This window comes from Bos taurus, chromosome 18 (genome assembly GCF_002263795.3).
Source record: "Bos taurus isolate L1 Dominette 01449 registration number 42190680 breed Hereford chromosome 18, ARS-UCD2.0, whole genome shotgun sequence".
Taxonomy (NCBI): domain Eukaryota; kingdom Metazoa; phylum Chordata; class Mammalia; order Artiodactyla; family Bovidae; genus Bos; species Bos taurus.
This window is the reverse complement of record NC_037345.1, coordinates 4,429,744-4,457,425: the sequence shown is the minus strand read 5'-3', so window position 1 is coordinate 4,457,425 and position 27,682 is coordinate 4,429,744. Positions and strand designations below refer to the sequence as shown.

Below are 27,682 nucleotides of genomic sequence, written 5' to 3'. Positions count from 1 at the left end.
AACCCAGGGATCGAACCCAGGTTTCCCTCATTGTAGGTGGATCCTTAACCATCTGAACCACAAGGGAAGCCTCATTTGTATTATTAATAGACTCTTTCTTTGCTCCTTTGAGGCTCAATGGAACGTAAAATCTGATCTTCCCAAATCAAATATATTAACAGATGAACTGTGTAATTCTAATGTTATAAATGTGAGAAATTCAGTTTTTACATAACCAGGCCTAGAGAGAGGTACCTATCATGATGACAGTCTCAGATGTTCCTCAGTCCTGGCACAGAGAATAAGATGAGTAAATACAATTTCAGACAACCCTCCCAGTCACAGTCAGAACGTGATTTATGGGATGTGAATCACTCTCCCAGAGTGACTAATGTGAAGAGCCAAAGGGAACCAAATTCTGCTCCAGGGTCTCAACTAAAAGCTGGCTTGTTTTATCTCTAAGTATTTACCTAGTGGTTCTGTGTGACACCTATCCAAGTGGTCTGAAGGGAAATGTTAGGGCTTTTCTATTGGATGTTTAAAATATGTATTTTCCTAATAAAGAATAATTCCCAAATTTTCCACATTGGTACTTATGAGTATAATTTGTAACTGTGGTGACTTGGTATTCTCCAAAGAAAATGCACGAACACTCACCCTAGTGTTGCACCGAGTCTGAAGTCAGTAAACTAGAATTCCTATTTTAGCCCCTAACTGAGGTTTCTAGCCACAGTCAAATCACATCACTTCTCTGGAATTTCAGCTTTATCTCTAAAATGGTAGAACTCCAGTATAACCATCTGTTATGCAAAGAAGTATAACATCACTTGGATAGAGATAACTTGAAAAGCTTTATTATTTACCCTAGTTCAGTTCAATCTCTCAGTCATGTCTGACTCTTTATGACCCCATGGACTGCAGCACACCAGGCCTCCCAGTCCATCAGCAACTCTCAGAGTTTACTCAAACTCATATCAATTGAGTCAGTGATGCCATCCAACCATCTCATCCTGTCGTCCCTTCTCCTCTTGCCTTCAATCTTTCCCAGCATCAGGGTCTTTCCCAGTGAGTCAGTTTTTCACATCAGGTAGACATAGTATTGGAGTTTCAGCTTCAACATCAGTCCTTCCAATGAACAATTAATGGTTGGATCTCCTTGCAGTCCAAGGGACTCTTGAGAGTCTTCTCCAACACCACAGTTCAAAAGCATCAATTCTTCGGCACTCAGCTTTCTTCACAGTCCAACTCTCACATCCATACACGATTACTGGAAAAACACAGCCTTGACTAGATGGACCTTTGTTGGCAAAGTAATGTCTCTGCTTTTTATCATGCTGTCTAGGTTGGTCATGACTTTCCAAGGAGCAAGCATCTTTTAATTTCATGGCTGCAGTCACCATATGCAGTGATTTTGGAGCCTATGAAGTGATGGACCGGATGCCATGATCTTAGTTTTCTGAATGTTGGGCTTTAAGCCAACTTTTTCACTCTTCTCTTTCACTTTCACCAAGAGGCTCTTTAGTTCCTCTTCACTTTCTGCCATAAGGGTGGTGTCATCTGTATATCTGAGGTTACTGATATTTCTCCTGGCACTCTTGATTCCAGCTTGTGCTTCATCCAGCCCAGCATTTCTCATGATGTACTCTGCATATAAGTTAAATAAGCAGGGTGACAATATACAGCCTTGATGTACTCCTTTTCCTATTTGGAACCAGTCTGTTGTTCCATGTCCAGTTCTAGCTGTTGCTTCCTGACCTGCATACAGGTTTCTTAAGAGGCAGGTCAGGTGGTCTAGTATTCCCATCTCTTTCAGAACTCTCCACAGTTTATTGTGATCCACACAGTCAAAGGCTTTGGCAATGGATGCTTTTCTGGAACTCTCTTGCTTTTTCTATGATCCAGCAGATGTTGGCAATTTGATCTCTGGTTCCTCTGCCTTTTCTAAAACCAGCTTGAATATCAGGAAGTTCACGGTTCACATATTGCTGAAGCCTGGCTTGGAGAATTTTGAGCATTACTTTACTAGTGTGTGAGATGAGTGCAATTGTGCAGTAGTTTGAGCATTCTTTGGCATTGCCTTTTTTTGGGATTGGAATGAAAACTGACCTTTTCCAGTCCTGTGGCCACTGCTGAGTTTTCCAAATCTGCTAGCATATTGAGTGCAGCACTTTCACAGCATCATCTTTTAGGATTTGTTTAGGATTATTTACCTAAACAACCCTTAAAATAACAAAACAAACCATGTGACTAATAAAGATAACCAGGAATAAAGAAATATGCCATTTCCCAAAGAAATTACAAAAAAAGGGAAACATAAGCAAATGATACTGATTTTTAAAAAGAGCAATATGGTGAATTTAAACCCAACCATAAAAATAATAACACTAAATGGAGACAGTCTGAACATGCTATTTAAGACAGACTAGGGAACTGGACAAAGAATCAACATTCACCTGTAGGGTGCCTACAAGGAGCTCACAGTAAATATAAAGCCAGAGATAATTTGAAATTGAAAGTACAGAAGAAGATATCAGACAATGTAAGTCTTAGAGAAAAGAATACACTGGGAACAAAGAGGGTCATTTTGTAATCAAAAAGCAGTCATAATGAAAAACTCACGGAGAGTAAGTAACCCTAAATCTCACTTGATAAAAGACCTTGAAAATGCACAAAGATAATAGAACCACAAAGGAAACAAACTCAAGTTAGTCAAATATTTAAACAATCCTTTCTCAGTAAAGAAAAAGTACACAGAAAATCAGAAAAATGTAAAAGACAAGCAATGTTATTAATCACCCTGACAATTATAGAACATTGCACCAAAAATAGCACAATACACATTATCTCAAATTCACTTCTACACAGAGAATTCTACAAAATACACACACACACACAAATCTCTGAGAACTCTGTTTGGCAAAGTTGATACAAGATCAATATACTGAAATAAGTTATATTTCTTTGTCTCTAGGAACTAACAATGCTACCTAAGGCAATTTACAGATTCAAAGCAATCCCTATCAAAATACTAAGGGCATTTTTTCACAGATAGAGATTGAATAATTTTAAAATGTGTAAAGAAACACAAAAGAGCCTGAATAGCCAAAATAATCTTGATAAAGCAACTACTGAACTGGGAGAATCAGGTGCCCTGACTTTAGACTATACTACAAAGTAACCAAAACAGTACAGTTCTGGTACAAAAACAAACACAATGGTTAAAAGAACAGAACAGAGAGCCCAGAAATAAACCCACATACCTATGACATCAAAATTAAACATAAAAACAGTATTCTTTATAATAAAATCAAACATATGAAATACTTAAGGGTTAAAGCTGACACAGAGGTCATTAGTCATCAAGAAGTGGGAAGAGCAAGTGCAAAGGCACTGAGGCACAAGTATTGTCAGCCTTGAGGAGGAAACTGGAGCTGAGTGGACAGAGGGAGAGGGGTTGAAAAGTGAGTCCAGGAGGTAGCAAGGGGCCGTATGTGGCAGGGTCTCTGAGGCCTTGGTAAGAACCACTGACTTGTTATTTCTGCTCTTCCATGTAGATTCCTGGAAAATCCCATGGATGGAGGAGCCTGGTGGGCTGCAGTCCACGGGGTCTCGAAGTCAGACACGACTGAGTGACTTCACTTTCACTTTTCATTTTCATGCATTGGAGAAGGAAATGGCAACCCACTCCAGTGTTCTTGCCTGGAGAATCCCAGGGACGGGGGAGCCTGGTGGGCTGCCGTCTATGGGGTCGCACAGAGTCAGACACTACTGAAGCGACTTAGCTTTAGCTTTAGCTTATGTGGATTCCTACTTAATGTCAACACATTATAAATCAAACTGAAATCACATGAGGATGGACTTATTTTTCATTTGTGCCATGTTCACAAGGAAAACTGCAAGATTATTTGCCAATGACCCTCTGTTGTCTTTGCTCAGATGCCTTATAATACACAAACAAAGGCTCAAGAATTTTTAAAAAAAAGTAAGATAAAGCTAAGGTTTCAAGAGGAGATGTAATTCCCTGGGTGAAAAAGTGAGGGGAGGGAGGAGAGAGGCAGGCAATGTCTGGAAGCAGAGAGCAAGTCTTGCATCACTCAGGGCCACTGCTTCACAAAAAGACACAGCTGGTGGCCCAGCCAGCGGCCGCCTCTGGACTGTGTCCAGCATCAGAGGACAAGAGGGGCCACAGACCCCCAGCTCCCGCTCATCTCCTGTCTCACTGGTCAAAGTCCGGCCCAGTAGGATCTGACTCCTCAGTGCCAGCTGGTGTCCCCTGAGCATTTCAGACGTTCCCAGGTGAAGCCACAGGGCACACTCTGGACCACAGCACTGCATTTGTGCCCAGAAGTGACGGGAGGAATCAGCCTCAGGGGCTCCATTGTGGCAGGGGTGGGTGGGGGGGTGAGACCGCCTGCTGGAACTTCCATGTCTCCATCCAGCGGTGACATGGGGGTCCTTCCAGATGCCAGCACTCACCCTAGGGGGCAGGAGGAGGACAAGAGCACCTGCGCTGTTAGATGATGGGCAGGGGCCATGGTGTGGAGGGGGCGGCAAAGGCTGGGACGCTCTCATAAATAAGGAGCCAAGAGCCCAAGACGCAGTGAAGGCAAGAGAAACATGACTCACACACGTTTAACCTGGGAAAACTCTGACAACAAGATAAAACATCCTGAAGACAATAAATTCTTCCAAAAAGGGAAATAGAAATCTGCAGTGCCCCTGAGTGTATGTGACTGCGATATACAGCCACCTGCCCTCCCAACAGAGTAAGCAGAATACAATCACAATATTTAATAAAGGGAATCCTCAAACCAATTGCCTGTAGCTGATGTGAGCTTAGAGAAGAAACAGTGAAAATTAAATTCATCTACCCCGAGGTTAGTATGGGTGCTCAGTTGTGTCGGACTCTTTGTGACCCCATGGACTGTAGCCCACCAGGCTCCACTGTTCATGGAAATTCCCAGGCAAGAATACTGGAGTGGGTTGCCATTTCCTCCTCCAGGGGAGCTTCCTCACCCAGGAATTGAACCCACATCTCCTATGTATCCTGCGTTGGCAGGTGGATTCTTTACTATTAAACCACCTGGGAAGCCCTGAGATTAAGGATTAATTTAAGATGTCCAAGACAAAATATAAAGAGGACATAAGACATTTTGAATGGCTGAGAAAAGTTATTTTGAGGGGAAAGGTTACTATTACCTTTGATGAATAAACATAGTCCTACAATAGGGAAAGAACATTTATTCAAGAGAAAACCATGCTAAATGAGACATCACAATGTTTTCAACTGTTTAACTCCATAAAAAATACTGACATTAATATTTTATGATGTATTTGTTTTAAAAGGACTTAATGATTTCTCACAAAGCACGTCTATGTGTTCGTTTGAGCTGTGAATGAATTGGGTCCCGGGGCACCTGGGGTCTTGCCAGACTACCATGATCAGAAGCGGTCCTGAAGCATGCTGATAAGAGCACGTTAAAGCTGATTCATGTGGGACATGCGAGTATCGGATCCTAGACCCCCTCCCCTCTCTAGGTCTGCAATCCCTGTAGCTCACAGCGCAGGAACGAGTCCCGTTTTTGTGCTCAACTGTCTCAGATGCGGGAGGTGCCCCGGCCACCTCCATCCCCCTGACGGCCCAGGGGGGGCCCTGCTCTCACCCCTCACGGGAGCCTTCTCCAAACCACACCTCTCACTGGTGAAGCACTTCCAGAGACAAGGCTGCAGTCAGTCCGTCCAGAGAAGCCGTAGGTCTGCTCAATCCCCAGCCAGGGGCCTGAACAGACTAGTGACTGACTTCAGCTGCAACAGGACGTCATGGAAACCCCAGTGGACTTGGCATTCAAGATGCGGTTTCAATGCTGAGTCAGCGATGTTCAGCCCTGTGATGTCAGGGAAGTCGTTTTACCCAAGCATCAGTTACCTTACTCAGGGAATTCTAACATTCGTTAGAACACAGAGACGACTGTTGTAACAGAACTCTAAACAGAAGGGTAAGCAAGGAAGAAATGACTTCCCCTGTGCCTGTGGGAGACTCCGGAGACACCACGCCTGACCCACCCATGTCACAGAGCTCAGGCTCCGCCTTGTTCTCCCACCAGTGAGGACACGGCCACATCCTCAATGTTAAAAGTGAAGTGAAGTGAAACTCGCTCAGTCATGTCTGACTCTTTGCAACCCAATGGACTGTACAGCCCATGGAATTCTCCAGGCCAGAATACTGGAGTGGTTATCCTTTCCCTTCTCCGGGGGATCTTCCCAACCCAGGATTGAACCCAGGGCTCTTGCATTGTAAGCAGATTCTTTGAGCTATCAGGGAAGCCTGATATGAAGGCAAACACCAATTCAGGCCTAAACTTATTGTTCTACTGATTATTTAAGACCAAGAGCTAGAAAACCACCCAGAATCTGTTTTGGTTCAATCTTTTAGAGTGATTTTTTTTTTTTAACATTTTAAAGTATGGAAGGAAGGAAATGAGGGAGGGAGAACAAAAATATGAAAGCAAGAAAGAAAACGTGCCAGAGGCAGACTACGTGTGACTGCAAAGCCTTAAGTATTTACCAGTATGACTTCTGCAAGAAATGTTTCTGAACCTGATGGAGAGCATTTAACAATGCAAATGAAACTGAGAGGCCTCCTCACTGGCTGTCACCCCCAGGGGATGGAAACAGCCTCCTTCCTTGTCATCGTGGCCCCTTGAGCTTCTAAGCCAGGGATGAAGACGACCCACTGTGCTTGTAAGGCGAATGTGGAGAAAAAGAGAGCAAGCCAGGCAGTCAGGCAGAGAAAGATTTATTACAGGAAGAGAGAGAAACTGACTGGCTTTAGAGAGAAACCAGCGCTCTCCTTTTACAGCCAACCCTTCTTATACCCTATTAATGGGGAATTGAGCCCTGGAGGGGGGGGCCTCAGTTTATCTTTAGCCCGCAGCTGGGGTCTTGTGGTCACATAGTCGAAGGGGTCTCACGGTCGGGTGGTCACATAGTCTTGAGAAACTGGCACCAGCAGAGAAAAACAGGATATCGCCTTAAAGAAGAAACAGGATGCCCACCAGGGCCAGGTGGCCGCTGTGACTTCATCCCTTGTTTGTCGGGTCGCCACAATGGGCCATATTTTAACTATAGCTATGAGCCCCTCGTGAACCCTAACATTCCAGCCTTTTTGATATAGGCTAAGGGCCAAAGGTCAGTCATCTGTATCTGCTTCACACTAGTCTGGGGTGACATCATGGGGTAAGATAAGAAAAGGCTGGAACATGGGTTAAAGGAAGTCTGAGTGGAGTCAAAGCTTTTGATAATTGGAGCAAGTTAGAAGTAGCTCATGTGCAGGGAGCTGCCTGTGAGAACGGGGTCCTTTATCTAAAGGACACAGCTCTGGGAGCTGCCTCAGTCCTTGAGGGTTTGCTTGCAAACATAGCTCTCTGTCCCGCCACCCCAGAGATTAGGCGATTATTTACTGCAGACACCTGGAGTTCTGGGCAAACTTCTCATGCACAGGGAAATGTTATTTGGTGTAAGAAATAATAACAGGGTGCCATTCCCATGCTCTCAAGATTTCTTGTGACTTTTTGTAAGATGTATAGGTCAACCAAGAAAAAATGTTAACTGTCTTGTCTTTCTCACGCTCTCCTGTATAAATATAAGATGCTGAATAAAGTCGTGGTCAGACTGCTTCCCTTTGTGGAGACATGTCTGATCCTCTCAACCCCATCTTTGCTGTAGTATTCTTCTGCTGTAGTATTCTTTCTCAGCCGCGTCGTGCACATTCTCAGGACCTGATCGATTTTGCTGGCTGGCTCCGGCACTCATGAACAGTCTGGTTGGTGAAGGCTCGTAGGCAATCGTGGAGAAGCTTTGAAAACATGCATTAGACAGGGGCCGAAAGTTAGAATGAGGGTTAATATGAGAAGGGAGCCCAGTAAAGGTAGGACCCATGGCATCCAATCCCAATTGCTTAACCAGTTTTCCCATGAATTACTGAAATGTTGACACTTTCTTGAGGCCCTATTTGTCAGATTCTTTGCTGCCTCCTTTACAACACCCAATTTATTGGTGTAGAAATAGCAGTCTTCGTCTAGAAAAAGACAGAGGCCTCCTTTTTCTATTGTGAGAAGGTCTAACCCTCTTCTGTTTTGAAGGACCACAGCTGCCAGGGAATCTAGTTGGCCCTGGAGAGTGATAAGGCTGGCAGCTACTTCCAGGCTTTCAGTAAGAACCTTAGAGAGACTCAGTTCAGTTCAGTCACTCAGTTGTGTCCGACTCTTTGAGACCCCATGAACCGCAGCACACCAGGCCTCCCCGTCCATCACCAACTCCCACAGTTTACTCAAACTCATGTTCATTGAGTCGGTGATGCCATTCAACCATCTCATCCTCTATCGTCCCCTTCTCCTCCTGCCCTCAATCTTTCCCAGCATCAGGGTCTTTTCAAATGAGTCAGCTCTTCACATCAGGTGGCCAAAGTATTAGAGTTTCAGCTTTGACATCAGTCCTTCCAGTGAATATTCAGGACTGATCTCCTTTAGGATGGACTGGTTGGATCTCCTTGCAGTCCAAGGGACTCTCAAGAGTCTTCTCCAACACCACAGAGAGTAGTTTAAAAAGGTCATGAGTCCTGCAGTCCCTATTCCAATCCCTGCTGAGCTTATCAATAAGGGAATGAATTGAATTGCTCATTTGGGTGGGTTGTAGATTAGTGGGATAGGGAGAGTATGGTTGTTAGGAGCAACAGAGGTATCTGGGGCTAGATATACCAGGGTGCATGTCCCAGTCCAGTTAGTGGGAAGACTAATTGTGGTGTATGTGGTGGTTCCACATAAGAAAAATATTCCAGGAGTAAGGAGGCAGCAACGGGAATCAATAGCAAACAAGAGTCTCTCTTGGTATTTGTTAGCTGACCCCCAAACCGGGCTGGTGTCTTCAGAGGCTGAAGGAAACCTTCCTGAGAAAGCAATAGAAGGTCCTCTAGCTCCCAAGACACATTAAATAGCGCAACCCAAAGGAAAGATGTGAGGTGTGATTACAGAGGTGCCACGGCATAGAGCCTAGATGTGGCTGTGAGTTATTTAGAGAGTCGTGTCTAGAAAAACAGAAGGGAACCTTTTGTTGTAAGCAGACATCAGAGGTAGGAGGTCCTCCCATAGCTGGTTGATATGGATGGAAGTGAGGTCAGCAAGAAGGGAGGACAACATTTTATCAGGATTGTTGATCTGATCTAGTGAATATAAATAGCACATATAGGACAAAAAGAGGGGTTCTCCCCTGTAGGTGTGATAGAGGGAAGTGTTTATGTGGTTCCACTGATCTGTGGAGACAGGTAGGGCCAATCCATGTGGCGAGGAGATGGACAAACAGATCCAACAATCACTAGACAGGGTTGGATTTGAGGTATTGAGTAAACGGTAGGTTAAGTTTTAAAAAGGTAAGTTAAATCTGGGTAGAGTGAGAATTAGGTAGGGTGTGATGGATGTATAGAAGAAAGGAAAATGAGATCAGTACCACAATGTGGTGGCTCGTATTTAAGGGGAGTAAATGAGGAGGATAAGGACCCAGGTGTGAAAGTAAATTTGGACAGGTGTAAAGTCTATTAAGTCTCCCTGTAACCATAGGTCAGTAATAAAATCAAGAGATGTGAAAAGATCAGTGATTATGAGATTTTGTGAAAAAGTGAGGTTTTGTGATATTACATGTAGAAAAGTGGGCAATGAGTTCATTTAAATTTACAGTAAAAGAAGACCCCAAAGGATGGAAACCATAAAGAAATAAATGAAACAAAAGAGGAATTTCTTAACAGGAGTCCACTCAAGGCGGATACAGAATAAAGTCCTATTCCAAACAAGGTGAGTAAAGGGAGTCCCTTTCCAACCAGTAACCAATACATCTAATCGTCCCTTTTACTTATCAATATTGGTTATTTTTGGCTGTTCCACTTCTTCAGGGATTTGATCCAGTCAGAGCCTGTCGGGGCCCGGGATCGTGCTGGAGTAGCAAGGGATGTCCGAATGGGGAGTAATTTTTGGTGGAGATGGAGAGTCTCCTGGGCCCACTTTAACCTGGAGATATGAAACCAAGGATGACCTGCCAGTTTAGGGGCTGCCGGTATGGTTAAAATGACCTCAAAAGGGCCGGTCCACCGAGGCTGTAAATCTTTATGGTGTAAGGTCTGAAGTAAAATTCGATCCCCAGGAATGAGTGTCAAGTCAGTAGGATTTGTTTGAGGAGGCTTTGGGAGACAGCAATTTGCATGTTGTCTCATGAGGTGTCTAATAAGGATAAGGGAGGGGAGACAACCTCCCATTAAGGGACTTGTAGTAGGAAATTGACCTAAGAGAAAAGGGCGTCCACACATGAGCTCAAAAGGACTAGAAAGACAGAGCCCGTGGAGTGGCCCTAATGCGAGCCAAAGCCACAGGAAGGCATTCAGCCCATGGCTTCTGTAGTTCAAGAAAAAGTTCAGTCAGTTGCGTTGTGAGAATTGAATTTGCCTTTTCTACTTGCCCTGAGGATTGAGGTCTATGAGGACTATGTAGCCTCCAGGTTATGCCAAGAGATTGGGCTACTTGTTGAGTGATTTGTGAGACAAAAGCCGGTCCATTGTCAGACTGGAGAGAAAGCAGGAGACCAAAGCGAGGGATGATTTCTCGAATAAGAACTTGTGTTACCTCTGAGGCAGTTTCTGACCTTGTAGGAAAAGCTTCAACCCACCCCAAGAAGGTATCCACTTTAGTGATAACTTTAGTATGAGTTTTATGTGTAGGAGGCATGTGAGTGAAGTCGATTTGCTAGTCTTTTCCCTGTATGTGACCTTGTGCCTAATGTGTGCGGAACGCGGGAATGGGCTTGGAGCTCCCTGGGGTGAGACAGAGGAACGCACAGTAGTGAATGGTTTGCTGTAGGAGTGAAAGGAGGTTAGGATAAGTGATAAGAGGTCTTAAAAGGTGGTAGAGAGGTTTAGTGCCTATACATAAAGCTCAGTGAATGTCTGTAAGAATTTCTATGGCAGCGGCCTTGCTTTTGCAACCAGTCTCCTTAAAGTTGGGCTCCCTCTGTAATAACTATGTCTTTTCCTCGGGGTGATAGAGAGGATTTATATTAGGGATTACTATGAGCTGATGAGCAGGTGTTCGGAGTGAGGCTTGCTTTGCCTCCCTGTCAGCAGCATTGTTACGCCGTGAGATGAGGTCTGATGCCACTTGGTGACCTCAACAATGTATGATGCCAGCTTTGGTTGGCATATTGGCTACCTTTAGGAGTTGAAGTATAAGTTGGGCTTTTAGTTATGGGGGGTCCTTTTGTAGAAAGGAGCCCTTGTTCTTTCTGGATGGCTGCATGTGAGTGTATGGTGTGAAAGGTATATTTAGAGTCAGTGTATATATTTATTCATTTGTTAGCTGCAAGTGTAAGTGCCCTGGTTAGTGAATAAGTTCTGCCTTTTGGGAGGAGGTTCCTGCAGGGAGAGGTTGAGATTCAATAACCTCAGTGTCAGAAACAATTGCATATCCAGCTACTCTTTTTCCTTTTGGGATTGTATAGGAGCTACCATCAATATACCAAGTAAGATCAGGGTTATTTAAAGGGACTGAGGAGATATGGGAGAAATGAGGTATCAAGTCTTTCTAACATCTCATTACAAGTGTGAGTTGGAGGCTCAGAAGAATTAGGGATAAGGGTGGCAGGGTTAAGAGTAGGGCAGCGTTCAGAAGAGAACTCGGGTGATTCTAGGAGGGTGATGTGGAGTAGTTGGATACAAGAAGGGGATAGAAGAGCCATGGTCTTGTGTGAGAGTAAGTGGGAAAATGACCCACTTACTAAGAGTAAGAGAGTAAATGACCGTGGGTATCCCAAAAGTAAGTTTTTTGCTTTCTTGAGCAAGAAGCGCAGCTGCAGGCAGAGCACGCAGGCAGGCTGGCCATCCTTGTGTGTGGTGGTATCCAGTTGTTTTGACAGATAAGCAATGGGGCCAAGGGAAAGGTCCTGCACCTGTCCTAAGACTCCTAGGGCAACTTTATGTCTCTCAGTAGTATAGAGTATAAAAGGGCGAGAGAGATCAGGCAGTGTTAAAGCTGGGGCCGAGAAGATAGCTTGCTTTAGAGCATTAAAGGCTGATCGGATGTTTGACTTAGGCTCAAGAAGTCCAAAAGATCCCCCGGGTAGCCTGGTATAGGGTTGTGCTAGGAGGGCAAAATTGGGGATCCAGAGGTGTAGATACCCAGGCAAGCCCCAGATGGACAGATCTCTCTTTTTGATACAGGAAGTGGTAGGGCAGATATAAGGGACTTTCTATCAGTAGTTATATGTCTCTTTGTTGGTGTCAGGAGAACTCCAACACGTAGGTGTTGGAGGTGACCTCAAAAAGGGAAAGTTGAACCTTAATAGAAGATACGCAATAGCCCTGATCAACTAGGAAGTTGAGGAGTTGTATGTCGCTGAGAGTGTAAGAGTGAGGGGCTACAACGGAGGAGATCATCTACATATTGGAGGATAGAGCTTGGGGCAAGATTGAGGGAGGTTAAGTCTGAGGCCAGGGCTTGGCCAAAGAAATGAGGACCATCACGAAACCCTTGGGGAAGGACAGAACGTGTTAATTGTTGGGAGAGATGAGGGTCTGGATCTGTTCAGGTAAAAGCAAAAAGATCTTGAGAGTCTGGGTGTCAAAGGAGGGCAAAAAATGCATCCTTGAGGTCCAGGACAGTGAAATAGGCAGTAGGAGGAGAAATAAGGGCAAGAAGAGTACAGGGATTTGGGACTACCAGTGAGTGGGGACTACTGGGTCAGCGGGGACGACGGCAGCATTAATGTCTCAGGTCTCGACCCAGGCCGTAGGAGCCATTTGGCTTTTCAACAGGTAGGATAGGCGTGTTATAAGGAAAGTGAGTAGGGCACAAGAGATCCTAAGCACAGCAGCTTAGAGATGATGAGTTTAAACCCCTGTTGATGTATCTGGGAAACAGGGTATTAAAGTTGATTGGGAAACTTTGTTGAGTCTTTTAGATGAATATAAACAGAATATGGAGGGGTGATCAGTTTCCCAGACTATACAGCTTACAGAGGAGGAGGATAATGAGGGGGGCTAGGACATAGTAGGTTCGAGAAGCAGTAGCCAGGCCAGGTCAGGAAAAAGATTTGGAATAGAGAGGAAAGCCTTGAATTTGGAGAGTAGATCCCTTCCAAGGATTGGAGTGGGGCATTCTGGGAGTGTGAGGAAAGAATGAGAGAACGGGGTATTCCGAAGTGTGCAGAGGCTCAGTAATCTGTGGTATAGACACCAAACCATCAACCCCCACAACAGAGATCTGAGACTAGTTTTTCCAGAATAAGCAGGCATGGCAGAATAGGTGGCCGTGTAGATAAAAAAAAGAGATCAGCTTACCTGCCACTGTGAGTTACCCTGGGCTCTGTAGAGATGAGGAGAGTTGGGGCCTGGGGCCCTGGGCACCTTCAGCCTTTGGTGGCAAGTCTCAGGGGTCTCGGCAGAGCTGGGTCTGAGGACTTCTGCTCAGGACCAGGAGGAGATGTCCGGATCTCTAGAGGGGGATTAGAGCAGTCTACCTTCCAGTGTCCCTTTATGCCACAGTAAGGACATGGACCTGAAGGGGCCCAGTGCCGTTCTTTACTGCACTTATAACAGGGCTTAGATGATTTCTTTTCTCTCCCAGAGGATTGAGGTTTGGAGCCATGCAGGGCAGTGGTTCTCTCTTCGATCCTTTTCTAGTTTTGCCTGTTCTTCCCAGTTACTGAAAACTTTAAAAACCAAATTTAAAAGATCTCATTGAGAGGTTTGAGGGCCTTCCTCTGCCTTTTTTAGCTTTTTTTTGAATGTCTGGGGACTGGGAAATAAAATGGGTATTAAGGACAATAGAACCCTCTGCTGAAGTTGGATCTAGTTTTGTATATTTTTGTAGGGCTTCTGTTAATCTAGCTAGAAATTGTGCTGGATTTTCATCTGGTCTTTGAGTTATTTCTCTGAGTTTATCAAAGTTAATACCTTTATGTCCTGCTTTTTGCTGCTGCTGCTGCTAAGTCGCTTCAGTCGTGTCTGACTCTGTGTGACCCCGTAGATGGCAGCCCACCAGGCTCCCCCATCCCTGGGATTCTCCAGGCAAGAACACTGGAGTGGGTTGCCATTTCCTTCTCTATGCATGAAAGTGAAAAGTGAAAGTTAAGTCCTGCTTTTTGGAGGCCTGCAATAAGGTTATTAAGGTTGATTGGGAAACTTTGTTGAGTCTTTTAGATGAATATAAACGTGATTACGGGCTGTTCTCCCTGGACTCCCTGCCTGGTATTCCCAATTAGGGTCGTCCCTGGGAACGGCAGCTGAGCCTACAGGCTTAGTATCATCAGTTTGATATATTTCATCGACTTGAGCCTGAGCGGCTTGCCAGACTCCTCCTCCTCCTTCTGGGAGGAGGGCAGAGGAGAGTATAATGTAAATATCATGCCAGGTCAAGTCATAAGACTCGGTGAGGTATTTAAATTCTTTTAAATAAGTGTCAGGGTCAGAGGAAAAAGGGCCAAGACATTTTTCGATTTGAGATAAATCAGAGAGGGAGAATGGGACATGTACCCGAACAATGCCTTCTGTACCAGCCATCTCTCCTAAGGGAAGGAGGGGAGTGGGGAGGGATTGGGGTCCTGTTTCTTTAAGGCTATTCTCAGCCTGGTATGAGGAGGGGGTTTAGGGAGGTCAGATGGGGACTTGAGACTCGGTAGTAGGGGGTGCGGGGAGGAAGGTGGGGGTGGAATGTAAGGTGGAGGTTGTGGGACCGGCTCTGCTATGATAGGATGAGAGGCGATTGGAGGTGCACTGTGGTCAGAAGGGTCAAAAGACGAGGAAAAATCCAAACAGGGATCAGAAGATATAGTAGTAGGGGGATGTGGTCCAGAATGGGCTGAACGAATCTGAGAAGTAGAACACTGAGTACAGAGAGAGGGCCAGAGAGCCGAGAGCAAAGAAAGCCTGGGCAGAAGGGACCTCTGACCACTCGCCATTGTGGCGGCAATCGGGGGCTCCGTTTTCTGGCCACTGGGACCTCACATCCAGTCGATATTGTGGCCAGAACGTGTTGGAGTAATGAGTGAGTCCCTTTGGGCTTACTTCTTGAAAAGCCAAGGTATTTTGGTTTTGGAGAAGGCAGCCTAAAGGGGTAGATTTTGCAGGTTAGACTGAGAATTTCCAGTTCTAGTTGAATAGGGAGGGAAGGCAAACAAGGGTGAGTGAAAAAACCAGAAAGGCCCGAGAAAAAAGGCGTCCCGTTCTCACGGCCTTCTCGTCAGCGACAGGGTCCACTGTGAAATGGGCGCCCCCTATTCCAAAGTGAGACCAGGGCCCAAGGGCCGAGGGTGCCCTCCGCCTAGCGCTAGGGCTTCAAAAACCAGACGAGAAAGAGGATCCGAGAGAGCAGGAATTCACTCACCCCTGCAGCCCATGAAATGAGAGCCGGTGTGTGGACGTCAATCCAGCAAGGCAAGTGGAGAGTCCCATCCCGGGGGCTCCGCCCACTTTCTCGTGAGGTCCAAGGGAGGGAATTCCCCAAGGTGGGCTCAGGAGAGGAGCCCCCCTAGCCGCGGTGGGTCTTCCCTCCCGGGTTTCAGCCCCAGAAACGGAAGGCGAGCGCGGAGAAAAAGAGAGCAAGCCAGGCAGTCAGGCAGAGAAAGATTTATTACAGAGAGAGAGAGAGAAACTGACTGGCTTTAGAGAGAAACCAGCGCTCTCCTTTTACAGCCAACCCTTCTTATACCCTATTAATGGGGAATTGAGCCCTGGAGGGAGGGGGCCTCAGTTTATCTTTAGCCCGCAGCTGAGGTCTTGTGGTCACATAGTCGAAGGGGTCTCACGGTCGGGTGGTCACATAGTCTTGAGAAACTGGCACCAGCAGAGAAAAACAGGATATCGCCTCAAAGAAGAAACAGGATGCCCACCAGGGCCAGGTGGCCGCTGTGACTTCATCTCTTGTTTGTCGGGTCGCCACAATGGGCCATATTTTAACTATAGCTATGAGCCCCTCGTGAACCCTAACAGTACAGAACCCCTCTCAGGATCTGAACCTCTTTCACCAGGAAGCACCCAGTGGCGCTCAGCTGAGAAGCACAAGGATACTCAACCTCCCTGGGACTATCTGGGCCACCGTCCGAACCTCCCCACCCAAGAAGGCCCCGCCCCACGTGCGTCTCTATGGTTACAGGCCCCGCCCCCCAATCAGAAGGCTGGATTCCAGGCAGCCTTGGATAATTGACTCGCGCTAGAATTCTCCCTACTGCAAGGGGGGAACCTCATTGTGGTTGCCACATGTACCCCTTTTATTTACACTATTATTTTGAGAGTTTAATGAGATCATGGATATATATAAAATCTATACTGTTAAGAAGTACTCTGTAAAAAGTTACAAGTGGTATTAGTTCTGAAGTTATCCTTACTGACCTCTGCTCTTCCTCAAATTCGCGTATCTGACTGTCTGATAACACACAGCTCCTTTCCTAGCTCAGAATCCAGGATGGAGGTCTCTCTCTGACCCTGCTTTGGTTTCGTAACTTCTTCCACATCCCCCTGAAGACCTCATTACACCTAGACACAGGATGGGGTCTGAGACGGTGAGAAATACACAACCCCCTCATGGTCTGTCTAGCAAGTTCACTATTTACTGAATAATCCCTCCTTAGGAAACGAGAAATCAAGGTCTTCCATCCTTCCTTCCCTCTCCCTATTCCTTCTTCTCCCTCTCCCCTTTCCTCTTTTTTTCTTTCCTTCTATTTATTTCACTAACACATTAAGCAAGTGTATAAAAAACAAAGCCAGCCATCTAGGGTTCTGCAACAGGGAGTTAGCTCACACCTAGAGTTGGCTCCCAGGCACTGCTGCCCTGGCCAGAACATGAGAATTAAAATTCATTTTTATGACATACATCTGCTGCCCACCCTATCTATTCAGAAGCTACTCCTAAATTTTCTAAGGAAAATGAGAAGGCAAATGAAACAGATTCTCACTCCCAGTGGAACCCAGCCTTATGTGCACAGGAGCAGAAGAATCTTTGCAGCTTCTTTCAACAGAAAGAGTTACAACAGTTGATTTGAGCTTCTTTTTAACTGAAAGCAGTATTTTCGGTATTGACGGTTAACAAGAACTGACTTCAGGTGCGGACATAAAGCAAAACCAACCAGCTGTATTTCTTGCAAAGTCGGCTGAAGCACTGGGAACCCACACGCACAAAGAGGACATGGAAACCAAACTTGGATCTGCCATTTCAAAGCCCGGGGTGTCACCTCCACCCCATGTTTTCAACAAAGATATAAACAGTGCCCTGAGCCTTTGTTAAAAACAAGACATCAGGCCCAGAAGAGAGTCGCTTATCCTAAGTCCCGCGTCACCAAACTGAGACCGTTTCAGCTTTCCCAGAGACAGCATCTTCAGTAAGTCCACCAGAAACCCCCTGAGCAGCACCAGTCAGGGTATCTGCCTGACTGGCCCCTGCTAGCCTCTAAACCAGGGGTCCCCAGCCCCCAGGCCTGGGGCCAGTACCAGTCCATGGTCTGTTAGGAGCTGGGCCACCCAGTGGGAGGTGAGCGGCTCCCCATCGCTGGCCTTACCGCCTGAACCACCAACGCCCCTCCCCACCATCCATGGAAAAACCGCCTTCCACAAAACCAGTCCCCAGAGCCAAAAAAGCTGGGGACTGCTGCCCTAAAGGAAATAATTGTGCAATAACCAACTAGCTTTTTTTGACTAATAAAACTCCCCAGTTCCTGCTCCTTTCTGTCTATAAAAGTCTTTCATTTTGTACAGCTTCTCAGAGTTTCTTTCCACCTACTTGACTGGATACTGCCTGATTGAAATCAATTTTTGCTCAAACTCTAAAGGTTTTACAATGCCCCAAATGTCCCCTCTCCCGAAAGCCACCAGGCGCCCAGAGCAACCCGGGCCGGTATCTGCTGTTCTCTCGCTGTCCCTGGAGGTGCTGGGTGAGTCCACTTGGTCCTGGATCCCCAGCTTTTGCTTCCTGAGCTTCCAGGCCATCTGAGCATTTCTTTTTCTGCTCTGGGTCAGGAAACCTGCTAGAGGCTGCCGGCTCTGATGCAGGAAGGAGAGTGTCTGGCATCAGAGTGGATCTGACTTAGGGTGGGGCTGAGGTCTCAGGTGAATACAATTGTGTTTTACAGCTGAAATAGCAGGTTAAACCTATCAAACATAATCCATGGGGAACTTTTTAACTTAGGGAGGCCTGGCGTGCTGCAATTCATGGGGTCGAAAAGAGTCGGACACGACTGAGCGACTGATCTGATCTGATCTGAAGCTTATCCCTTTACAAGATGCCCTGAAGCAGCGGTCCCCAACCTTTTTGGCATCAGGCACTGGTTTCATGGAAGACAGTTTTTCCACTGATGAGGGAGGAGGGGGATGGTTTGGGGATGATGCAATCGGATTACATTTATTGTGCACTTTATTTCTATCCACTCACAGTTGAATCCCAGAACCAAATTAATGACTCTGAGTTTGCAAAGAAAAGGGCAATGTAAAATTTTACCTCCCTCACTTGACTAGGCACCACAGATAGAGACCTGGGAAAGCTGACCCTGGTAACAATTTCCACCCTTTGGTGGCTTCTGCTAATTTTCCCAAGTTCCCTTCTGCAGGTTCTGGAGAGAAGGAAGAGGAATTTTTCTTCTACCCTTTACACTGAGTCCTTGGCTCACTCGTTCTCTAGGGTAGGGGTCCCCAACCTACAGGATCTCTTGCCCAATGATCTGGACACTTGGGTTGTTTCCACATCTTGGATATTGTGAATAACACTGCAGTGAACATACAGGTGCATAGATTCTTTCTAGTCAGGGTTTCATTTTCTTCAGATAAATACCTGGAGGTGGAGTTGCTGGATCATAAGGTAGTTCTATTTTTAACTTTTTTTTAGGACGCTCCACTGTTTCCACAGTGGCTGCACAGATGCACATTCTCACCAATACTTCTTTTCCTTTTATGACAGCCATTCTGACAGTTGTGAGATCATAGCTCATTGTGGTTTTCATTTATATGTTCCTAGTGATTCGGAATGTTGAGCATCATTTCATGTGCCTGTTGGCCATGTGAATGGCTTTGAAAAAAATGTCTGTTCAGATGTTCTGTCCGTTTTTTAGTTGGATTGTTATTGAGTTCTATGAGCTCTTTATTTTGGATATTAACCCCTTACTGGATATGTGATCTACAATGTCTTCTGCCATTCAGTAGGTTGCCTTTTTACTTTGTTGGTGGTTTCCTTCACAGTGCAGAAGTTCTTTGGCTTAATGAAGTTGCATTCATTTATGTTTGTTGTTGTTGTGGTTGTCACTGCCTTTGGAGTCAGATCCAAAAAAACATCACAAAGAGCAATGTCAAACACCTTACTGCCTATGTTGTCTTCTAGGAGTTTCACAGTTTCTGGTATTGCATTCAAATCCTTAATCCATTTTGAGTTAGCTTTTGTGTATGGTATGAAATAGTGGTCCAGTTTTCCTAACACAATTTATTAAAGAGACTGTCCCTTCCCCACTGTATATTCTTGGCATAAATTGACTATATATGCTTGGGTCTATCTCTGAGCTCTTTGTTCATTTCACTGATTTATGTGTCTGTTTTTATGCCAGTGCCATGATTACTATAGCTTTGTAGTACAGTTTGAAATCAGAAAGTATAATGCATTCAGCATCATTCCTCTTTCTCAATACTGCTTTGGCTCAATATCTCAATATTTAGGATATTTTGCGGTTCCATACAGATTTTAGTATTATGTGTTCTAAATATTTCTGTGAAAATGCCACTGAGATTTCAATGAGGATTGCATTGAATCTGTAGATAATTTTGGGTAACATGGACATTTTTACAATATTATTTTTTCCAATCCATTGTGTCTTCTTCAATTTCTTTCATCAATGTCTCACAGTTCTCAGTGTATGGATCTTTTGCCACCTGCCTTGGTTAAATCTATTCCTATGCATTTTCTTCTTTCTGATGCAATTATAAACAAGATTATTTTCTTGATTTCTCTAATAGTTTGTTGATAGTATTTAAGAACATAACAGGTTTTGTATATTGATTTTGCTTAACCCTGCACCTTTACTAAATATGTGTATTAGTTCTAACGGTTTTCTGGTAGAGTCTTTAGGGTTTTCCATATACAAAATCATGTTGTCCACAATAATAGTTTTACCTCTTTCTTTCCAATTTCATTGCTTTTTATTTTTTATTGTTGACTAATTGCTCTAGCCAAGATTTTCAATACTGTGTTGAATAAAATTGCCTAGAGTGGGCATCCTTGTCTTGTTCCTGATCTTAAAGGAAAAGCTTTCAGCTTTTTACCACTGAGTATAATTTTAGCTCTTGTCTTGTCATATATGGACTTTACTATATTGAGGTACATTCAATCTATACCCACTCTGTTGAGAATTTTTATCATAAATGGATGTTGAAATTTATCAAATGCTTTTTCTGTGTCTATTGAAATGATCATGATTTTTATCCTTCATTTTGTTAGTACTCATTGGTTGTTGAACCTTTCTCTCCAAGAATAGCTTTTGCTTTTCTTGTTTGTCTGATTTTGTGTCCTGAGACCTTAGCTTTGGAACAGTCAAGTTGGGGGCCCCAAGATGTGACCAGAAAGAAATGCAGGGTAGAAATGCAGAAAGAAACGCCAGTGGCAACTAAAGTTCTACTGATTGTTGCCAGCTTTCAAGGCAAATGTCTACATCTATCTCTCAGCTGTGTTTTGGGAACGGTTTGGGTCTTGGGAGGGTAGTATCTTTTGCACTCTCCTTAGGAATATCTTTTGGAGCTGAAGGGGAGTGGATTTTGCCACCCCAAAATATGCCAGTTACATATCAGGATTATTTTTTTTAGCTAAAGGCAACAAAGAACTCAGTAGATTCAGGAAAAGCTCTTTACCTTCCCTTCCACTGCCTAATTTACATTGGAAAGAAGACCTGTACCAGAAAGAAAAGTAATATCAAAGATAGCATTTTGAAACAGGAGGGAAGGGGCTGGGCACAACTTTCAAAAGAATGACAAAGCTGGTGAGGATACAACATAAACTGCTCAGAACCAGTGAGGTACAAGACGGTGGGAAATGTGACTTTCAGTGGACTTTGCACCTCATTATGTGTTCATTTGGAGAAGGCAAAGGCAACCCACTCCAGTACTCTTGCCTGGAAAATCCCATGGGCAGAGGAGCCTGGTGGGCTGCAGTCCATGGGGTCGCTAAGAGTCAGACACGACTCAGCAACTTCACTTTCACTTTTCACTTTCATGCATTGGAGAAGGAAATGGCAGCCCACTCCAGTGTTCTTGCCTGGAGAATCCTAGGGACTGCAGAGCCTGGTGGGCTGCCGTCTATGGGATCGAACAGAGTCGGACATGACTGAAGCGACTTAGCAGCAGCAGCAGCATGTGTTCATTGTACATATTAGCATATGCTGAATGATACAGCCACAGGTCCCATGACCATTCAGAGGCCGATCATAAAAAGCCAGAGTGGAGGCCCAATTCCTGGAAATCCCCATCCCTTCCCCCAAATTGTTGGAATAATCCTCCCACTTATTAGCCTATGAAATTACCCAGGCCACAGAAACTAACCACCCGTATTTCCGGGCCACTCTCGACCTTTGAGATAGACTACATTCTGTCTGTGGAATGTGTATCTCTCTAAATAAATTCATTTCTTATCTATCACTTTGCCTCTCACTGAATTCTTTCTGCGATGAGACATGAAGAACTCAAGCTTGTCTTAAGACTGGTGTGGGATTTCAATTGAAAGACAGTGGGTTTGAGTCCTAGCCTGTGGGTTCAAGACCTAATCTGAGTTTTGGCTGGGTCTGCAGGGAGGCCTGGCATGCTGTGATTCATGGGGTCGCAAAGAGTCGGACAGGACTGAGCGACTGAACTGAACTGAACTGAACTGAGTTCCATCTGAGATGTGTGGTTTCAGTTTTACCTAAAAAACGTATGTGCTAACCAGGCAATCTTTGTTTCTGCAACATCTCCTCTGCTTTCCTGTGAATTACCTTCTTCCCCTTTGTATCATCAGACCCCTACCCCTCTCCTTAGCTCTGGTGTTACATAGGATGTTGTTACCTGGCTGTCTTTTAAGCCTTCATATCTTTATGGGGCTCCATAAATTTGTTTCTCCTATTACTCTCTCACATCAATTTAATTATTAGGCCAGCCAAAGAACCTAGAAGGGAAGAAGGTGGAAAAATTTCCAGCCCTACACACCCAAGCAACTGTGCAATACTGCCAAGAATATTTGCTTTGTCTCGGCTGAAACCTGACAAGGTATTTGAGAGAATTCTTTTTAAAGAATGGTCAGAAGCTGACCAACTTGGAAGCTGATATTCAGAGCCTGACATGAGTTTTTTTCCCCAAGGCTTTCTCCTTTAAGCTAAAATGAAACCATGTACCCAGAGCAGGGAAAAACCTTCTGAAGCCTTCGTGGAAGGATTACTAAAACATTCCCTAGACACATAGGTCTAAACCTAGGACAAGGGAATCTTCTGACTTCCATCTTAGTTGAAAATCTTCTCCCTGATATACAGAAGCAAACTGAGGATAACGTAGTTGGGTGAGTAGGGCAACTTCCATATCATTCAGGTGGGCCCAATCCTTTGAGGAATTAACAACTGTACTTTTCTTACAAATCTTCACAACATCAGACATGTGCCTCCAGAAATAATTCAAAGCCCACCTATTCTTTTTTACCAAGTCCCAAACATTCCCTGGGAGAGGGAAATGGCAACCCACTCCAGTATCCTTGCCTAGAGAATCCCGTGGACAGAGGAGCCTGGTAGGCTGCTGTCCATGGGGTCGCAGAGTCGGACACGACTGAAGCGACTGAGCATGCATGCATGCATTGGAGAAGGAAATGGCAACACACTCCAGTATTCTTGCCTGGAGAATCTCAGGGACAGAGGAGCCTGGTGGGCTGCCGCCTATGGTCACAGAGTCGGACACGACTGAAGCGACTTAGCAGCAGCAAACATTACCTATTCATCTCAAAAACCTTGCAGATATTTGTAAAACCTCTGAACTTACTAAACAAAAGCCATTTGTGGTGGTACTTGCATTTTTCTCTGTGCCTTTTGAGATGTGAGTTTCCTCCAGTTGGGTCGAGTGAGTCTCCACTTTCAGAGTTCAGTCTGAGAGAGGAAGTCCCACGTGCCAACCTTCTCCTTGTGTATTGCACTGCATTCACATGAGGGGCAATTTCACTTAGCTAAGGGTTCGGGAGATTTTGGAAGGAGGAGTTGACCAAGTTTATAATAAGTTCTGTGCACTTGGTGTCACCATTTTGCAACTATGGTGACTGAGTTTTGTAGACATTAAACACTTTGCCTGAGGTCACTCAGTGACCAGGGGAGCCAGGATTCAAATCTTAGGAGGAAAGGGATGTCAGTGGACTATCCGGGCTGTCCCCATTCGTGTGACGTAGGTGGACTGGGATATAATGACTCGTCATCATCATAAGTGATCGCCAACATTCACTGACACTTGCTGTGCACCAGGTATTGTGCTCAGAACAGACTGGAGAGACGAGAGCCATCTGCACTGGCCCCCCAGGGATTCTCTGACATTATCTCCCATCCCTCTTCACCTCCCTCTGTGTCACCACGCTGGCCTCCTCCAGATACTCCCCAAACAGAGCAAACTCAGCTACCCTCCTCCACTCCCCCTACACACTCAGCCTGTGCCCACCCGACCCTGCTGTCCAAGGTACCCTCCCTCATCTGGCCCACTTCCTCACTGAGATCTTCCCCCACCTGCCTTTTAAACTCCAGGGCCTACAGCAGTGCCTGGGGCACAAGCCGATGTTCAGCAAATGCTTATTAAACCCACACGTGCTTGGTAAGTAGCAACTGGGTCCCCGAGGCCACTCTCCTGAGCAGCTGATATCCTTAACGGGCTCTGCGGTCTGGGAAGCCTGGGGAAACGGCAACCCAGATGAGGACACAGCAGGGCAGAGGCCCTGAGATGACAAAGTGCTGGGAGAAGGGTGGAAAATCATCTTTGCGGCTAGAAGCGCACATGAGGATATGAGAGGTGAGGCCTGGGAGGCAGCTGGCGGGGAATGCAGGGGCTCTGCAGGCTGAGATTTTGCTCTGAACCCCAGCAGACTGACAGGACCTGCAGTGGGTTCTTGCCACGTCTCCTTTAGCCCTTGAGGCTTCCCCACGTGGCGTGGTGGTAAAGAATGCGACTGCCAAAGCGAGAGACGCAAAAGACTCCCTGGATCCCTAGTTGAGATCCCCTGGAGAAGGCAACGGCAACCCACTTCAGTATTATTGGGAGAATTTCATGGACAGGAGCCTGGCGGGCTACAGCTCCTGGGTTGCAGAGTCGGACATAACTGAGCACACATCTTAGCCCTTACTGATAAAATTCAGGAATCCGAGATGAGGCCAAGGAAATGGAGTCGCCTAGACACTCAAACGGACACTGAGACGTCCCGAGCCCACCAAGGGGCTGGTGGGCGGAGCCCGGCCGAGGCCCCGCCCAGGCTGCCTGGCCGCCCCACCCCTTCGGGCGAAGAGAGGAGTGGGGCACTACCCCGACCCCGACCCCGACCCTCAAAGACCCCAGAGCACAGACTCAGCCCGCAGACGAGAAGCACGGTCCGCAAACGTGGCCTTTATTTCCGGGCGAGCTTGAAGGAAGGTGGGGCCGGGTGGGTCCTACTGGCCTGGGGGTGCCGTCAAGACCAGTTCCATCGGTGGCGCCAGGTCGCCCTCACTGGGGAGCTGGGGGCCGGCCTGCTGGGGTGCGGGGGGCGGGAGTCAGGCCTGCTGGGAAGGGGAGCGGGGGGGCCGGCCTGCTGGGGTTGGGGGGCGGGCGTCTGGCCTGCTGGGGCAGGCCCGTTCTCCACCCCCCGAGGACGCCCTGCGCCCGCACGCGCGCCTCCCGCAGGGACCCCGGGCCCTCGCTGCCCGCTCTGTCTCGGTGCGCCTGCCGGCCCTCTACCTCTCCAGAGCCGTCCCGGTCCTCTGGAGTGCTCTGGGTCTGGGCGGGGGCCTCCCCCCGGAGTTTCTCCGGCTCCGCCTTCAGCCTGCAGGGAAGGGGCGCTGAGGACCCCCGCGGGCCCGCCCTCCAGGGAGCCAGCGCTGGGGGCAGGCCTCGGCCCTTCCCCACCTCCCCGGCCCTCTCACCTGCAGATCGCCGCCCGAGCGGCGCGGGCCTCGGGCGGCGCAAGCAGCTGCCGCTCCACGTCCTCCAGCCGGGCCAGCGCCTGCCTCTCTGGGGGCGGGCGGGGCGTCGTGGGCGGCGCCTAGGCTCCCGCCGGCCGCCCCGGCCCCGCCCCCGCCCCGGGCCCAGGTCCCACCTTCGGTGAGCAGCTGCTCCTGGCTGCTCTGCAGGGCACGGATCTCCCAGGCCAGTCGCCGCTTCAGCATCTGCGAAGGGAGAGAGGAGCCCTGTCCCTGCAGCTCTCCTCCTGGTCCCCTCCTCCTCCGCGCCTCTCGGAAAGTCCTTATCTGAATTAGTGGGTTCATGCCTTCATTCAGCTACCCATTCATTCGGTGTGCAGCTTCTGCTGGGGCCTGGGGGGCTCGGGGAGAGACGCTTTCCCCCTCAGTCACTCGCCAGGTCCCCGTGTACCTCTTAAACCTCACCTCTTCCCACTCTTTCATCCTCCAGCCCCACGGTTTGCTCTTCCTCAAGTATACCAGGCAGGTTCCCTCTCAGGGACACTGGCACTCTGACAACTGCATGGCTTCCTTGCTTATTAATCCGTGTCTGTGTTCAGATGACACCTGCTCACAGAGGACTTCCCCACTGGCGTTACAGGATTTATCGACTTATTTTCCTGTTTAGACTCTGGGCATGCCCACCCCGTGCCGCTAACCAGCTTGGGGACAGCAAAGACTTGGCCCCTCTGGAGTGCCGCTGGACACATCCAGAGACACTGGCTGAATGAAGAGATGGTCTGGCCATGTCTAGGTCAGAGTTCCCACTTGCTACTGCAGGATGAGTACTCTAGGCGAGCAGGAGGGGAGCGAGGTTAGCAAAGACCAGGGCAACAGTCTGGGCACCAGAGGCTGAGTGCGGCAGTGGGGGTTGGTGAGAGGCGGCTGGGTGGACTGAGCTGAGTGGGTGTCAGGAAGAAAGGAGTCAAGGACTACCCCTTGGCGTTGGGCCTGAGCAGGAGGAGGACCCTGGGCCCATCAGCAGACATGCTGGAGCCAGGGGAGGAGGGCCTTCAACAGAGGCGATGATAATGGCTCACTTGGAATTCCCAGAGGTCCTTGTGCGGGCCTATCAAATCCTCCAGCTGTTCTTCCATGGGCAACCTAGGGGCCGACATCCAGGAATAAGCAAGCACAGGGTAGGACTGACACCGAGCCAGACCCAGTCTGGGGCTTCAGATCTGTACCTAGGGCTCCCTCTGCTAGGAGCCCCTTCATGGGTTTTGTCCTCCAAGCCTTGCATCCAACAGCTCGCCTTGCAACAAGCTTGCCTTCCAACGAGCTCTCCCTCAGGCAAGCCCGACTCCCATCCCCCACACCAGCCCACTCCAAGCCCTAGACCCAGGGTCACCCCAAGGTTACCCCAGCTTCCTCTGTCCTTGAGTCTCTGTGATCTGAGACTTTTGGATAGAAATTTGCTCTGTGTGCTCCGCCAACATGTAGTTCCTGGGAAAGGAAAGAAAACCCTCAGTTATAGTGTCTGAACGAGCCACCAAGCCTTCTAGCCGGAGTGGGGCTGGGAGTCTGTTCAGAATCTTTATCATTCTCCTTTTTTTAAATCAAATGTGACCTTGTAAGTCTTTCTTGACACTCTCACCCTGTCCATTCTGTCTCCCATCAAACCATGCCTTTCCAAGAAATCCCTGTGAAGGGTACATTGGTTTAGTTTCATACATTCTAAAGTCCAGAGTTGAAGCCTGGATCTGCTATTCCATTATAATCTTATACAAGTTATTCAACCTCTGTGGATCTATTTCCTCACATGTAAAATGGTGGGACTGTCATTGTGAGGACTGGTTGATAACTGAACACTATCTGCTTCTCGGACAGTGGTAGATGTGGTGTGATTAAGCATATATACACTTTCACTATCTGTCGTCAGGTTTTCCCACATTATTAAAATCTTGATGCCCCAGAGTGTGAGACCTCTGGTCACAAGAATGTGTTAAGCAAAGGTTCAAAGGATGGAGAGATAGATGGAAAATAGGTGATAGGCTGGAGAGATGATGTCTGGTTAGAGAAATGATGAGTGGAAGGATAATGGATGGATGGAGAAATACAGGGAAGACTGACAGATAGCTGGCTGGATGGATGGCTGAGTAAAGAAATGAATGGCTACATGGATGACTGGAAACGTGGAGAAAAGAAAGAATGGCTGGATGGATGAAAGACGATTAGATGGAAGGCTGGAGAGATTAATGGCTGTCTGGCTGGCTGGAGAGTTGGATAGTTGGTTGGATGTATGGGAGAGTGGATGGATGGGTCGGTAGATGGATGGGTGTGTAAATGGGTGGCTGGGGGCATACATGAGCAGACAGATAAACAAATGTTTTGGATGGCAGAAGAGCTGGATAGGGGAAGACCTAAAATAATACCAGTGGATGGAATTTAGTATCCACTTGATAAAGAAACTAGCAATGAATGATTAAATGAGTTCATCTGAACACTACCTCTTATCAAAGGTGAGCAGGAGAGGCTCTCATCTAGCCACTCGATTTTATACAAAGGGAAA

At 46.8% G+C, this 27,682-nt stretch overlaps 1 protein-coding gene across 5 annotated transcripts in view; it reads right to left on the bottom strand.

Moving 5' to 3' along the window:
• Positions 1–6,759: 6,759 nt before the first annotated feature.
• SYCE1L (synaptonemal complex central element protein 1 like) overlaps positions 6,760–27,682 on the bottom strand; it is a 30,010-nt gene continuing 9,087 nt past the window's right edge. The window contains exons 7-12 of one of the 5 annotated variants that reach the window (XR_009491262.1): positions 26,533–26,616; positions 26,211–26,274; positions 25,308–25,377; positions 25,135–25,222; positions 13,352–13,505; positions 6,760–7,834 (exon numbers count right to left, since the gene is read on the bottom strand). Coding sequence is in view for 4 of the 5 variants with exons in the window: in XM_059877363.1 (XP_059733346.1) it covers positions 24,664–24,744; positions 24,950–25,034; positions 25,135–25,222; positions 25,308–25,377; positions 26,211–26,274; positions 26,533–26,616 (472 nt within the window). In the remaining variant the exon portion in view is untranslated. Of the gene's footprint in view, positions 7,835–13,351; positions 13,506–24,599; positions 24,745–24,949; positions 25,035–25,134; positions 25,223–25,307; positions 25,378–26,210; positions 26,275–26,532; positions 26,617–27,682 lie in introns of those variants that run through there. The other 4 variants (XM_059877363.1, XM_059877365.1, XM_059877366.1 and 1 more) reach the window with 4 other exon arrangements.